We start from the raw sequence: 16,792 nt of genomic DNA, 5'->3' as shown, positions 1-16,792 counted from the left end.
CCAATCTGTAAGATGTTTTACAATCACTGCGAGAGGGAGGGGTTATTAGAAAAAAAGCTCTTATTCAGATTGCTCTGCAATTCTTTTCTTTTTTTTGGTACTAGTTGGGGGTTCTTTTCAAATCAAAGTTGTCATGCCTCTTTGCATGGAAGCAGAACTAGGAAAACAGAATGGCCTTCACACTGCCTGATAATGAGGGATAGATCAGTCTTGTTTTATACAGAGCCGTCACTATGTCAGCTGTTCAAAATTCAGTTGGGGTTGCTTTACTTTTACTGAGGGTGGGTGGTCTATTCTTCCAGTCAGATTTCTTGACTGCCTGACTGTTCCAACTCCTCTTTTCTCAAAAAGGAAATATCTCCACGTATAACAAACTCTTGAATTCTGATAAATAAGGGGATGGGGGAAATTGGTATTGAGCAGGCTCCTCCTACTATCTACTTTGGCCTTCCAGAACGATCGGATCCAACCATGAGCCTTTGCTGTCATCTACTTGGCTTTGGCCCTCATTTTGTCATTCCTCCTCCTCCTGCCCATCCAGCTAATCCATCTCAGAGATAATCTTCTGGTCGAGAGCCACAGACTGCGATTTCTCGTCGAAACCTAGCACTAGTGTGCCCTTGCATTAGCCAACAGGTGTCGCTGTTGTGCAATGTGGGGACTCCTTCCCGCCTGGGACACTGTGAGTGCTGCCTGGCATGGTTGATGCAATCTACGAGGCGAACCTACTAGGCCCACGCCGATAACTGGCAAACACCCCTTTGTCTGAAAGGCCCTGTTCCCCAAGGGTTGAGCCTTTGAGCTCCAGGGGCAGCAGGACTTAGAATCTGCTTCCATTTTTGCTGCCCGGTGCGAACAATTACTCTACTGCTGAAAACCCACCATCTGTGTTTTTTTTTAATATAGAATTTTTGTTTTCCTACTATCCAACACACAATAGAAACTGTCAGTCTCAGCCCTCTTTCTCTGCCAAAAAAAACCTCTGCTCCTTCCAGTGATCCAAACTTTCAAAATTGAGCCATCCCCTGAACCTATCGAAGTACATCCATAGGTCCAAAATACCTAAATTGGGCAAAAGTGATCCCCAGGTGCTCCTGCCTCTCCTACTGTTTTATAAATATAGCCCTGGCAAGCCCTGTAGCTTGCACCATTTAGTTGTAAAGAAAGGAAAATTGGTTCTTATCTGCTAATTTTCATTCCTGTAGTTCCATGGATCAGTCCAGACTCCTGGTTTTGCCTCCCCTCCAGCAGATGGAGACAGAGGAGTTTTAACGGACTCTGCCCTGTACCCTGAGGTGCCACCCAGAGTCTGTCAGTATTACACTGTACCCAAGCAGAAAGGTTAAACCATAACTTCCACTACAACCAAATTTCCTCCCCCCCGAAGAGCAGAGAGAATGAAAACTTGTAACTTAATAAACAAAATCATGCCCATACTCTTACCCTGTAAAGGGGGGCAGATAGAATAAGAACATTTGATAACTCACAGAAAAAATGAATAGCTACCAGCCGAGCGGACTCTCCGTCTTCCCATGGGAGGGACTCTGGACTGATCCGTGGTACTATAGGAATGAAAATTAGCAGGTAAGAACCAAGTTTCCTTTCCCTGTACGTACTCGGAGCACACTACCCCCGAAGGAACCGAGCTCTGGGGCCTGGACATCCAGGCAGTAATGCCTGGCAAAAGTGTGTGTAGATTTCCAAGTAGCCGCCTGACAGATCTCCTGCAGCGACACTTGTTGATATTCCACCCACGAGGCCACTTGCGATTGAGTAGAATGAGCCCGAAACCCCACCGGAATTGGACGGCCCTGAACTAGGTATGCAGAAGCAATAGCCTCCTTTAACCAGCGCACAATAGTAGCCCTTGAAGCTTTATGGCCTCTCTTGGGACCACTCCATAGGACAAACAGATGATCCGAGAGACAGAAACTGTTCGTGACCTCCAAGTAACGCAACAACACCCTTTTTACATCCAACTTTCTTAAATCCCTAGACTCGGAAGCAGAATACTGCAGGCATGCCAAGGAAGGGAGTTCTACCGACTGGTTCAAATGAAAAGATGACACCACTTTTGGAAGAAAGAAGGGGCTGAGGGGGGATATGATAGAGGGGCTGAGGAGGGAAATGATAGAGGTGTTTAAAATCATGAGAGGTCTAGAACGGGTAAATGTGAATCGGTTATTTACTCTTTCGGATAATAGAAGGACTAGGGGGCACTCCTTGAAGTTAGTATGTGGCACATTTAAAACTAATCGGAGAAAGTTCTTTTTCACTCAACGCACAATTAAACTCTGTTCCTTTTCCAGTCATTAAATCAAATTTGATCATATTATGATCACTATTGCCAAGCAGCCCCACTACCGTTACCTCTCTCACCAAGTCCTGTGCTCCACTGAAAATTAGATCTAAAATTGCTCCCTGAACCAATTGCTCCATAAAGCTATCAGTTATTCCATCCAGGAACGTTATCTCTCTAGTGTGACCCGATGATACATTTACCCAGTCTATATTGGGGTAATTGAAGTCTCCCATTATTACTGCACTACAAATTTGGTTAGCTTCCCTAATTTCTCTTAGCATTTCACTGGCCATCTCACCATCTTGACCAGGTGGACAGTAGTATACCCCTATCACTATAGTCTTCCCCAACACACAAGTGATTTCTACCCATAAAGATTCAATTTTGTATTTAGTCTCATGCAGGATGTTTATCCTGTTGGACTCTATGCCATCCCGGACATAAAGCGCCACACCTCCTCCCGAGTGCTCCTCTCTGTCATTGCGATATAATTTGTACCCCGGTATAGCACTGTCCCATTGGTTATCCTCTTTCCACCATGTCTCTGAGATGCCAATTAAGTCTATGTCATCATTTACTGCTATACACTCTAATTCTCCCATCTTACTTCTTAGACTTCTGGCATTAGCATACAAACATTTCAAAGTTTGTTTATTGTCTGTATTTTCATTCTGCTTTTTAATTGATAGGGATAAGTTAGAATTTTTTAGCTCAGGTGAGTTTTTAGTTACAGGCACTTGGACTACTTTTCTTATTATTGGAGCCTCTCTGTCAGGATGCCCTAATTCTAATGCATAATTAGTATCCTTTGAAGATACCTCCCTCCGAACCATGCGCTGCTGAGCGACTGTTGGCTTTCCCCTTTGTTCTAGTTTAAAAGCTGCTCTATCTCCTTTTTAAAGGTTAGCGCCAGCAGTCCGGTTCCACCCTGGTTAAGGTGGAGCCCATCCCTTCGGAAGAGACTCCCCCTTCCCTAAAAGGTTCTCCAGTTCCTAACAAAACTGAATCCCTCTTCCTTGCACCATCGTCTCATCCACGCATTGAGACTCCGGAGCTCTGCCTGCCTCTGGTGACCTGCGCGTGGAACAGGGAGCATTTCAGAGAATGCTACCCTGGAGGTTCTGGATTTAAGCTTTCTACCTAAGAGCCTAAATTTGGCTTCCAGAACCTCCCTCCCACATTTTCCTATGTCGTTGGTGCCCACGTGTACCACGACAGCCGGCTCCTCCCCAGCACAGTCTAAAATCCTATCTAGGTGACGCGTGAGGTCCGCCACCTTCGCACCAGGTAGGCGTTACCAGGTGATCCTCACGCCCACCAGCCATCCAGCTATCTACATTTCTAATAATCGAATCACCAACTATGACGGCCGACCCAACCCTTCCCTCCTGGGCAGTAGCCCTGGGACACACATCCTCAGTGCGAAAGGACAATGCATCACCTGGAGAGCAGGTCCTTGCTACAGGATCCTTTCCTGCTACACCTGCTACACCATGTTTTCTAGCTGCCTTCTGGGCCTTAAAGGCCTTGTGGAGCAGCAAAACAAAGTCAGAGGAGAATGAGGAAGAAGAGTCTTCTGAGGTCCCCTCAGGGTCATCTCCTATCAAGTGGTCCTGATCAGTCGGGAAAACGCCACCCCCCCCCCCCCCCCCAGAGGCCCCCGGCTGCGGCGAAAGAGGTGGTGAGGAATTCCCCTCCCCAGCACAGCCTTCTCCTGATTCCTGAAGGTCTGCAAAATGGCTTCCGCTCCTGCACTGAGCAGGAACGGATCTGATGGTTGACTGCATGTCTCTAGCATCCTAGACTCTGGTCGCCGTCGGGAACCACCGCCGCGAGAAATGTCAGAGGCCGACCTCCCCGAAGTGTCCTCCCCTCCGGAGAGGCAATCGGAGCGTATCCTGGCTGTGGAGAGCCGCTTCGTGCGTGCTACTGCACGCGGAACAGGCCGCACCACGCGGCATAGTAAAAGATGAAGAAACAAGCCCCAGAGCCTTGCGGGAGAATGGGTGGGCTGCAGCGGCGAAAACAGGGGTGGGGGGGTGGGGGGGTGTTGAAGAGAACGCTGGCGAAAGTTAACCAAAGAAATTACCTTTTTTTTTTTCCCCGAACGGAAGCCTTGCGACCCCCCCCCCCTTGAGGGTGAGTGAGCTGGGCTCCCTGGTATCACCCTCAGTTGCCGCAGAGGGCCGGTTATTGGGTTCTCAACCCTCTGCTCCTCAGCCTCTATTACCAAGGGGGATGGTCCCACCAGGACCTGACAACCCCCTGGGAGGCTTAAAGGCTCCTAGCTGTTTTTTTTTTTTGTTTTTTTAAGTGGAAAGCCTCAGATAAAAAAAAACAAACACTGAAACTAATCTTCCCACTAATACTAAAACCACAACTAATTTGAAAGAATACTAGCTAATCCAGACTAAAGGGATTTGCACCTCCACCATCTGCTGGAGACAGAGAAATACTGACAGACTCTAGATGGCACCTCAGGGTTTTATTCTCAAACTTCTCTGTCTCCATCTGCTGGAGGGGAGGCAAAACCAGGACTGATCCAGGTACGTACAGGGAAACGCATGCACAGCTGTGGTGCCACCCAGAAAACCCTGCAAGAAAGACACTTGGAATCCTTATGGTATTAGCTCTACTGTAAGGTGAGTTGGGTGCAGGCTCGGACAGCCTTGAGTAAACTGAATGACAATAATGATATACAGTAATAAACTTCCCATAGCAAAACATTCTAATTGGTCGGCACTCAAACAGGAACAACCCTATCTATGAAAAGGCAATGCTGCTAATACTGCATCAGGACCTGAAACACCCCTTTTAGGAGCGCACTCTTTTACGGTGAGAATTTTCATATGAAAATAATTCCTGGAAAAAAGTTAATGAAATGAAAAATTTTACTTTTCATGTATTCTTAAAAGAAGAATAGCGGGCTGCTATAAAACCCTACTTGGAAACTACAACCAAAAGAATACCCAACCTTGGTTACACATGCAGAATACAGACAGACCCTCATCAAATACAGAATAAAGAGACCATAAAGTATAAATAGAAAGTGTAAACAGAAACCATACTGGAAACTGCAACGAACCAGATTCTGCTTGTAACGCAGCAATGAAAACAGAAACATCACCAGTCCTCATAAATTATCAAACAATAACATAAAAAAATATAAAATTAATAAAAAGAACATTGCCAAAGAGCTGATCAATAGAATAACAACCAATAATTAAGAACTCATATAAACATTTTTAAAAATTATCCAAACAGCAATAAACTATTTTAAAATAGCAGATACATCAAACACCCAATAATTAAAACTAATAAGGATGGAAGAATCCCCTGCTCTCCATACTTGAAAACTTTTGATTTCCAGTCAGCCTAAGCTTGTCGTGGATTAGTGTTGTTGGCATAAACTTTGTTCACACACAAACACACCACCCAGGCATGCTCTCATTCACACACACATACATACAAAACACAGGCAGGCTCCCATTCACATACATATACATACCAGGCAGACTCCTATTCTCACACACAAACAACCCAAGCATACTCCCATTCACACACACACACACACACACAGATTCCCATTCACTCACATACAAGCCAGGCAGGCTCCCATTCACAGCATGGAGTCTATCTACCCTTTGGGATCCTGCCTGGTATTTGTGACATGGATGGGCCACTGTTGGAAACAGGATACTGGGCTTAATGGACATTTGATCTGACCCAGTACGGCAAATCTTATGTTCATTGTGTGTAATTGAGTACTTTAGGCTTTTCTTCTAAAGCTGGAATTTGTTTATGGAAGGTTTTAATTTCACATTGGAGGAATCAAGTAAGGTGAACTTGATTCCCAAGAAGACCTCCACCTTTGGAGTACTCAGATAAGGAATATATATCTGTAGCCTGGGAATGACTCACTTTATCTTTCTACCCTTTCTTAGGCCGACAGCATCTGGCTGGAAATGGATGATGAAGAGGATCTCCCAACAGTTGATGAGCTAGAGGACTGGATTGAAGATGTGTTAGATGGTGATATCAACACTGAAGATGACGATGATGATGACGATGACGATCACAACGATAACAATGACCACCACCACAACGATAACAATGACCACCACCACCACCACCACCGCCACCACCACAATGATAACAATGACCACCACCACAACGATAACAATGACCACCACCACCACCACCACCGCCACCACCACAATGATAACAATGACCACCACCACAACGATAACAATGACCACCACCACCACCACCACCGCCACCACCACAATGATAACAATGACCATCACCACAACGATAACAATGACCACCATCACCATCACCACCACCACCACCACAACGATAACAATAACCACCGCCGCCACCATAACGATAACAATGACCACCACCACCACAATGATAACAATGACCACCACCACAACGATAACAATGACCACCACCACAATGATAACAATGACCACCACCACCACAATGATAACAATGACCACCGCCACCACCACAATGATAACAATGACAAGCACCACCGCCACCACCACAATGATAACAATGACCACCACCACCACAATGATAACAATGACCACCACCACCACCACAATGATAACAATGACAAGCACCACCACCACCACCACAATGATAACAATGACAAGCACCACCACCACAACGATAACAATGACCACCACCACAACGATAACAATGACCACCACCACCACCACAACGATAACAATGACAAGCACCACCACCACCACCACAATGATAACAATGACAAGCACCACCACCACCACCACAACGATAACAATGACCACCACCACAACGATAACAATGATCATTAAGGCACTGTCATGGTCAACATTGTTACCATCCTTCGATCATCTCACTGACACATATACACAAAGTAAAATCGAACTCCAGCTATACCATATTTTTATATGGATCCTATTCAAGTTCATTTCCCCTTCTAAATCTCCCCTCAGGTTGACTGCCATGTCTATCACAACACATTACAAGAACCCTTCTCCCCTCTTTGCCTTCCATCTAAAAAGTAACAAAGTGGGCAGAGTGCAAGGAAATAGAGTGAATGATGGTGAAGTTTTCTCAGCAAACCATTGGTAGATGTTCCCAAAAATTTTCTAGCTCACTGTCTTTTTCTCCCCTTCTATTGTTATGTTACACTTCAATTCTTGGAATAGAGGATATGGAACTAGTCAGCTGCAGCAATTACATTGGAATAACCTATCTTGGAAGACATAAAATAGTCTCCCCATAGAAAGTTTTCAATGTCCCTCCCCTTCCAAAAACACCAACAAGGAATTACGGTCTTTCAACCTATGTTCTTCCGAAAGTCATGGATACAGGGAAAAGAATTATAAAAGCTCTATCTTTTTAGAAATCTCCAAAGACTATGATAGTCCTTCATTCTTAGAGAAGTCATACGATGACATAAGCTGGATCTTTGCCCTTGCCCATTGTTAATTGGAAGAGGGGTAGGGGAAGGGACAAATGGTTAGGTCATCCTATGTTAGGCCATACTCTTCAGCCATAAAATAAAAAATGTTATTGTATCGTTCTCCCACGCCATAATCTGCTAATTGGGATGAACCTTTCATAAAATTTCTTTCCTACCTACAGTACAGGTCTTGGAGGTGTCAATTTCTCATCTTTATTTCAACACCTTTTTAATTAAACATCTTTAGCAGTTCCTCCCAATGTGTAAATCTATCCAGACAGCATACTGTATGTAGAAAAGCTACTGTTCTTCACAACAGACACACGTATTTGATGGAATACATCTTAATCCCATCAGTGGGAGGTTTTTTTAACCATTTGTATATTTTTAAACAGCTTTGTCCGGAGCGTTGTTCTTGTCGGCCAGAGTCAAATGTCATGGCTGGTTCTATGTCTGATGATGAAGACAGTAAAAGAAAAACCAAGAACGAAAAGACAGAACTAGTCGGCAATTCATTTTTATTTTCCACTGGAGATGTCTTAATTGTTTTCTGCCGTGCTTGGTGTGAAAATCACAGGAAAAGATTCAAGGTCTTAAAATATGTATGGTACGGAAAAAAAAGAAATAAATTTCACAACAGAATAATGTCTTGTTTGATTCTTTTATTTATATTCAAAAGAGGAATTATACATTTTACATGTGTGTGTATGTATATATTTTTATATATGCATGTGTGTGTGTGTGTGTGTGTGGGTGTGTGTGTATGTGTGCGTGTATATATATATATATATATATATATATACATTCATTTTCTCCTTGAGACCCACTTGGAATATAACATTGTCACAATGTCAAATCACTAAAAGAAAAATCACAATTTTTAAAATGCCTCTGGGGCAAATGTTCAGACACACACAAGTTGACGATGAAGACCAGATTGCTCTGTAGCTAAATATCTGTGCGCTCCTTTGCCTGTCGCACATAGGGCTGCAGAGCTATGCACATAAGTAGCATGTTTTTTACATGCCTAGCTTTATAAAAATTCATTTTGTGCGCGTAAATCTTTAATAACCCCCCTCCCGCCTAAAACGCCTCTCTTTTGTGTGGGTAAATGTATGCATTGTAAAGACTCTGCATGCATATTCTTAAGCTGCATCAAATCCCCAGGGTGTGCATAGGGGCTGACTTAGGCACAGTACTCATTTTATGCTTGTGAAAAACATACCCTTTAATGTGCAGGCAGGAAAAAAGCAATTTGATTGAAATTTACATCTATTAAAATTGCTCTAGTTGGCAGGCATGATATCATTTCCTTGTTTTCTTCCCAAACATCGACTCTATGAGTCATGGATGTTTCCATTAAAATGATACTTGATTTAAACAATGGAAAAGCCATGTAGCGAGTGGGCCATCTACCGAGTCGGCCATCTTTAACAGTTCTGCCTGTCATGTGACCATGACAAAATCTGATTGGAAGTAAGGTCCTAGTGTTTTAAGCTGGGGATACTATACAGCTAAAATGTTCTTAGACATTCAGAACATATAAAAAAGACATTTCTTTTTCTTGTATTCTCAATCGCTGTTGGCCAAAAAGGTCCTGCCAATAAAATTCATGGTGACCCTAAGGCATGAATGCCCAAAATGGTATTCAACACTAATGTAAATGAAAAAGAATAAAGTCCCGTTGATACTGGCACATACCCGCATGGTAACTGATATTTAAGCAGCTTTGTGGCACTCAACAGGGTTCTTTGGACTCACTGTAAGTTGATGGACCAGACTTATCTGGGCTCCAGGACTGCCACCTTTCCCACATCAACCCTGACAGGCTGGTCCAGTTCTGGTTTGGCCCAGTTACATCCATGAACTTGTAATTCACTGCCTATTCTAGAAAAATTGGAACTACAAGTCTATCGATGCAATGAGCCAAACCCAGGACTGCCTCAGCCTGTCAGGGTTGACTTGGGTTAGCTGGGCTCTCATCCCGTTCCTTACTGCCCAGCCCTTGAGCGGAAGAATTTCCGATCTGTCGACCTGCTCTCTCTTTCTCCTTCCATGGACTTTGCTTTCAAGGCAAAGGGAGCCAGATCACTTATGTTCTCAGAGCTTCCATGTGGATGACTGTTACCAGGGAAACCATTGCTATGCTCCCATTCCGAAAGGTTAGTGCATGGTGGGGGTCTGACTGTGCAGAACATTTCTCCTTGTGGCAACGGGAAACAAAAAAAAAAACAAACCCATAAATAATGGGGATCGGGATGGAGGTGGAGGAGGAACGAAAGAAACAAAGCAAGCCAAGCAGTGAGAAACGTTAAAAATCTAATCGGACCCCAAACTTTTATGTTAGAACTTCACAACTGAGCCGGACCTTTTTTTTTTTTGTCTTGTCTGGGGCGTCATGAGACAGCCTCTCAGCTCCCGGAGGGTCCTGTCCAGGATGGCTGTGCCCTGAGTATTAAATAGGAGAAAACATTAATGGAGCTGTTGTTCAACAGGTTTTCCCAGCGGCACAGAAGGCCTGGATTGTTTCCTTTTCCTTTTTTTTTTTTTTTTTTTTTTACACATACTGGTGCATGGAGTGATCAGGGTCTCTCGCTTTCTTTCAACACAGCTCACATATTCGTCTCTCCCTGACTAGACTCCAGCTAGGGACCTCTCTAACTCCTTGGTTTAGGCTCACAGAAAATCCTTTCCAGGAGCAGCAGCATTAGCCATGGACACCCAACTGTAAGCTTCCAAGCATCCTGCTCACACCCTGGCTCCACGGACAAGGAGCTGCCATGTGTGAGATCTAACACACGCCTAGGGTCCTTAAAGACTTCCAGGGTCTGCTCTGACGTTGGTCAAAGCACTGCCTAAGCTCCTGCAATGTTCCCGGGGTCCAGCAATACGGGATTCCTAGAAACGTATTGTGGGTGTCCCGTATATTGCGCTATCCAGGTCGGATATCGAGGAGTGCAGGATAACTTGTAATGGTAATTTATTACCTAATACAGCACCCAGGTGGGCCCAAACTGGCTGATCCAGTCCTGGGGTTAGCCTGCTGCGTGCTCTTCTACTTTGCTCAGGAAAATCAGAACTGCAGCTTCAGGCAGCAATGGGATAAAACCTGTCTAGGATGACCCAACCGTCCGGCAACTGCAGTGCTCTGTGCCAATTTGTGATATAGTGAAAGAGGGCATCTGGGTAGAAGGGAGCTGATGAGAAGAGCCTGCATCGGCAGAGGACGGACAAGGTGCCGCCGAGTCTAGCAGCAGTGGACGCCGCAGTGGTGATGAAAACTGAACTTCCAACCAACTCCACCAATCCAGACAAAATAAGAGGGTGAAAGCTGAGCAAGGAGTGTGGTGGTTGGGATGTAAGGGAGTTAAGAATGAGGGTTATTAATTATCACCACCCTACAACGGTATTGGGTGCCGTTACAGTGTAGACGTCACGCTGAATGGGCTAGCATTTATTTAGTTGTTTTAGAGTTAGCTAACATCTTTCCATTGGTAGCTCAAGGCGAGTCACATTCAGATATTGTAGGAATCTCCCTGACCCCAGAGCGCTTAATATTTAGGGAGATAATTTTCAAAGGAGTTACGTGCATAAAAGTAGCATATATCGAGGCAGTTTTCAAAAGCCCATTTACGCACGTAAAACTCAACTTTATGCACATAAGTCCCTTTGAAAATTGCTTCCTTCGTTTGTACATGAGGCAATGGAAGGTGAAGTGACGTCCCAAGGTCACAAGGAGTGTCAACATCATTTGAACCCTGTGTTTCTTTGGTTCTTGGCCCCGCTGTTCTAGCCACCAGGTTACTCCTCCACCCTGCCGCAGCAGCCATCCATCTTTCTTCTAAATGTGGCTGAAACAATTCCTGCAAACCAAATTTAGAGGCGAGAAAATGCCGAATACAGAAAACGACAATTACTGTTGGGCAGAGAGAGGTAGAATGCCATGTGCTGGCTTCCGTTAAGATCACTGCTATGTTCACATCTAACCAGTCCTCCTTCCCTGGATAAGATCTCAAGACCTGGCAACCCTGCAGAACAGATCATGGCCACCACTTGAAAGCAGTCAAAGAAAGCACCAACACCAGTGCATTTTGCTTATCCAAAACACATCCTGCGTAGCAATTAAAAGTGTGATCTTGAGGGTTGTTTTTTTTTAAATTAAAAAAAAAACCTCTTCACTGCGGCTCCTGACATCAGGTTTCAAGAGCGCAGGGACAAGGGCTTGATTAAGATTCTGGTGAATGACACCTCCTGGAGGCCCATGGGACGGTGACTCATGGTGAGCTTGGGTCTCAGACATGCCGCACTGTAATGAAGCTGTCTTATTACCTGAGACCAGCGGCAGTAGCAATGGATGAAGAAGACAGAGAGACTATGATGGTTAAAGCCATGCCCGAATGAGCAAAGGTACTACCTCACCCCCCCCCCCCCCCCCCCACCCACCCATCCTGCCAAATGAAGGGGGTCACTCCAGTGTCTGCAGTGTGTGGTCCTTTTCCATGTCATGGATGCAGAGTGCATGCCTTCTGATGTAAACCAGTGCCTTTTCAGGGTCATTTGTGCAACGTGCGGCTCTTTGCTACACCGGTGCCTCTTTGGTGCTATGGGTCACCGATTGCTAGCTGACTGTTTGCAGGGACACTGCATACAGTGCCAGTACTGTACTGTTTCCGGGCCAGAAGAGTATGAAAAACTTACAGCAGCTCTCGGTTCCCTCTCCTCTTGAACTGAGCAACACCCCTCTTCCCTCTCCGAACTGTCTCCGCCACGTTTTTGGCGTGGCCTGCCCAGCATCAGCTCCTTTCTGCTTCTGCCCAAAATCTGCTCTCACCTGCCAGGGGTGGGGGGAGGAAACACAACATTGCCCTGGCTGGCGAAGTAGCTAATTGGATAAGTGTTGCAAATTGACACAATCAACTCAACATGCTCCCTATTAAGAGTGAATGATACCCATGCAAAGTCCACTTCAGCCTGGGCTGTCATAAAAACGAGAGCCTCCACCCTGACCCCAACCTATTAGGGGTCGGAGTCCCAATTAATACAAGACAGCTTCTCTCTAGTGTTTCATTTTGTTTCCTGTTCCATGGTAGTCTTCCTCCCCTCCTCCAAGTTAGTCACAGTTGCCACCCCAGCCTTTAATGGTAATGGCATGTGAAAGATTGATCTCTGGCCTGTCACCTGGCTTGGTGTACAGTGAGTATATACCAACGTACTACTGCATTGCCCTACTGTATTCCATGCATTAAAAAAGGTAGAAAGGAAACCATATGACTGTTGGCATAGGCTAATAGTGAGTGGACAAGAGGTAATTAAAACTGAAAGGAATCACTGCAAAAAATGGAAAGCAGATCCAAATGAGGAAAATAGGGAAGAGAATAAGACACTGGTAAGTTAAATGTAATAAAGGAATGAAGCAAGCTAAGAGATAATGTTAAAATAGCTCGCCATAGAGATAGAAATAGTAACAAAAACGTTTTCAAGAATATTTGAAGCAAAAAGCCTGTGAAGGAGTCAGTTGGGCTGCTACATGGCTGAGGAGCAAAAGGAGAGCTCAAGGAGGACAAGGAAATAACAGAAAAACTAAATTAATTCCTTGCCTTTGTCTTTACTGAGGAGGATGTTGTAGTCATACTCACACCGGAAACATTTTTTCATGGTGATGATTCTGAGCAACTAAACAAAATCTCTGTGAAACTGGAGGATGTAAAAATTCAGCCTGACAGCCTAAAGAATAAACAATCACCAGGACCAGATGGCATTCATGCCAGAGTTCTAAAGGACCTCAAACATGAGCTTGCAGACCTTTTTCTGGTGATTTGCAACCTATCAATTAAAAGAGGCATGGAGGGTGCCTAATATGACGCCAATTTTTATAAAGAGCTCCAGAAGTGTTTCAGAAAACTATAGACCAGTGAGCCTGACATCAGTGCCGATCAAAATGATAGAAGCTATTTTTAAAAATAAAATTACTGACCATACACATCAACATTTATTTTTATTTATTTGTAGAGTTTTATATACCGTTGTTCGGTATTGCCATCACAACATGATTTAATGGTGGGGAAAGTCAACATGGGAAGTCTTACTTTATAAATTTTCTAGACTTATTTGAAGGTGTAAATAAACATGCAGATAAAGGTAAGCTTGTTGACTTCGTGTATTTGGATTTTCAGAAGGCATCTGACACAGTCCCTCATGAGAGAATCTTCAGGAAATTGAGGGGTCATGGTATCGGAGGCAGTGTCTTATTGTGGATTAGCAAATACATAAGGGACAGGAAACAGGATAGGACTAAATGGTCAGTTTTCCAAATGAAGTGCCTGTGCTAGTCAGCATATTCATAAAAATCTGGAGACAGGAACAATGAGCGAGGTGGCCAAGTTTGCAGAATACACAAAATTGTTTCAAGCCATTAAAATAGAAGTGGATTGTGAGGGTCTGCAGAAGAATCTTACGATGCTAGGAGGCTGGGCTTCTAAATGGGAAATGCAACTTAATGCGGACAATTGCAAAGTAGTGCACTAAAGGAAAACTATCCCAACTATAGGTACACGATGCCGAATTCCGTGCTAGGAGGAACATCCCCCAGAAAAATGACCTCAGATTCTGTGTCCTTGTGGACAATCCCTTGAAAACTTTGGCTCAGTGGCAGTGATGGTCAAAAAGGAAAATAGAATGTTAGGAATTATTTGGAAAGGAACAGAGAACAAGACTGAGAATGTCATAATGTAACATGGTAACCTAGTAACGACGGCAGAAAAAGACCCAATGGTCCATCCAGTCTGCCCAGCAAGTTTCTTATGGTAGTAACTGCCGCTCCATGAAGGCTACCCCCATGTTTCTGTTAAGGGTCGTAACTGCTTCTCTGTGCAGGTTACCCCCAAGTCCATAGTTAAAGGTAGCAATATTTATAATCTAAACCAAGCAACTGCCAAACCCATAACAAAATTACTGCTAGCAACATTTTTAAAGGGGGGAGCAGCCTTCTTGAGAATTCAGACAATACTGCTTGAACACGCTTTGCATTTGGACTTGGCCATAGAAGCCGTCCCTGTGCTTTTTCCCTAATGTCTGTGTATCAGTACCCTGGACCTTAAAAGTCGGGGCCCGGCATCGGCTACCATATGAATTCAATTCCCTCCCTCCCCGCAGCCTCCCCTCCGTCGAAGCGGAGAGCGATGTTGCAATTGCGTCAAAATCCTGTAAGCTGATTGGTTAAGGGTAGTAATCCCAATGCCTTCTGTTAGGGGTAGGAGCTGCCGCTCCTTGCAGATTACCCCCATGCTCTCTTTTCTTCATTCCACCTCAACGGGGTTTATCCCATGCTGCGGTAAGCTCTCTAGAAGCAAAGACCACCAGCTGACCACCTTGCGTCGAACATCCAAGCCCACTTTTGCTAGTGTCACTCTGTGTTCATTTATTTAAAAAAAACGTATAACCCACTCAGTCCGGCAATGTTGGCGGAGTACAATCCATATCCTTAATAAAATCAAACATTAAGCAAACATTCTCTGGACAGTTGCGCAATTAACAACGACAAAACCCTCTGCATCTTCCACTGGGCTGTCCCATGCATTACCAAGGGGACCCTATAACCTTGAACTCAAGTACTACCAAATTGCTTTAATCAAATGCCTCCTTGAAAAGGGATGCTTTGAGCTGTTCCCTGAAACTCTTAAGCTTTCTCCATGGCTCTCAGCTCATCTGGAAAAGCAATTCCACCACCAATGAAGGAATTCATATCGCTGTCTCCTCACGTCGCAATTTATGTCCTGCACTGCCTGGTCATGGCCAAGCGACACCCTTAAGTCTTCTCCAGGGCTCGCATACCACTGACAGGCGTGGCATTCATTTTTTCTGAGTAGATCACAAACCCACTGCGCAGATTTTCCATCTGTAAGTTGTGGCATATCCTGAATGGCTTTACCCTTTCGGACCCTGTGAGAACAGGATGTGCCCATGAAAGCGGACCTCCTTCACCCTTGACTTGCACCCTAAGCCTCAGCTTCACCTGCCGGCATCAATCTACTAGGGCCGTCACAGTCGTGCACAGCTTCCTCATCGGAGTCCCCGCTGCTCACAATGAGGATGTCATCCGCTGTTAAACTTAATGCCCCTGAGCCCTGCCAACAGTTTGTGCTGCTTCCACTGAGGCACCTCTGGTGCCTACCGAGACTTCACATGGTAATTTGAGCCATCATTTGCTGACCCAGGGGGGTCCAGAACGTTGCCATGAGACTGCTTTTCTCATCTAGCTTACATTGCAGGAATGCATTCTGTGCATCAACAAGCATAAACCCTCGAGCCTTAGGTAGCATGTGTAAGACATCTTCAAGCATCGGCAGGGTGTAGTGAGATATCCTCAGTGCTAGGTTTGGAAACTTTGAATCAATACAACTTCTCAATTTCTCTGTTACTTATCTAGTCGGTTTGATCACAGGTGCTTCATACCTGTCCCAGCTTCATCTTCCGGCTTTACGGCTACTGGTGCATTGCGTGGTGCACATTAGATTGGTGAAACACTAGAATCAAGCTGAAAATGGACATCATATGCACTGATCAGCTGTCACCTCGGGAATAGTCTGGTGCGCTATGCGGCTTAGCTTAAGAGGAATGGTGATCTGGATCTTCCCTAAGGCGCTGACCTGTCAAATCGGACAGCAGTAGTTTTTGTTTGGCTTTTATTATCTCATCCTCAAGCTCATGAGTACATCCACGTGTGCTGCAATGCATATGAAAAACCTCTCAAGGACGTCATGAGCTCTCCTGAATGTAGCTTCAATGTGGTGTCACTGGTGCCAACCTCATTTTGTCTTTCAGACACATGATATTATGTGAAGCTCAAGACAAAATTCTAGTATATTATTTAATCTGAGATTTACAACCCATTTGTGTGCTTTTCTTCATATAGTGCCTGAGCATTCCTTTGAGAAGATCACATCAGGACTGAGCAAGTGTGCAACATCTGACTCTGATATCTCCTCCAACTTGCAGTTTGCTCGCAGTGTTTCACCAATTACTTAATAGAC

At 44.6% G+C, this 16,792-nt stretch overlaps 1 protein-coding gene across 1 annotated transcript in view; it reads left to right on the top strand.

The window, feature by feature from the left end:
• Positions 1–8,405, top strand: part of CASQ1 (calsequestrin 1) — an 82,280-nt gene extending 73,875 nt beyond the window's left edge. The window contains exon 12 of the mRNA XM_029580930.1: positions 6,247–8,405. Within this exon, the coding sequence (XP_029436790.1) occupies positions 6,247–7,149 (903 nt within the window). The 3' untranslated portion in view covers positions 7,150–8,405. The remainder of the gene's footprint in view (positions 1–6,246) is intronic.
• The last annotated feature ends 8,387 nt before the right edge of the window (positions 8,406–16,792 follow it).

This window comes from Rhinatrema bivittatum, chromosome 16, assembly GCF_901001135.1.
Source record: "Rhinatrema bivittatum chromosome 16, aRhiBiv1.1, whole genome shotgun sequence".
NCBI lineage: Eukaryota > Metazoa > Chordata > Amphibia > Gymnophiona > Rhinatrematidae > Rhinatrema > Rhinatrema bivittatum.
This window is presented reverse-complemented; position numbering and strand designations above follow the sequence as displayed.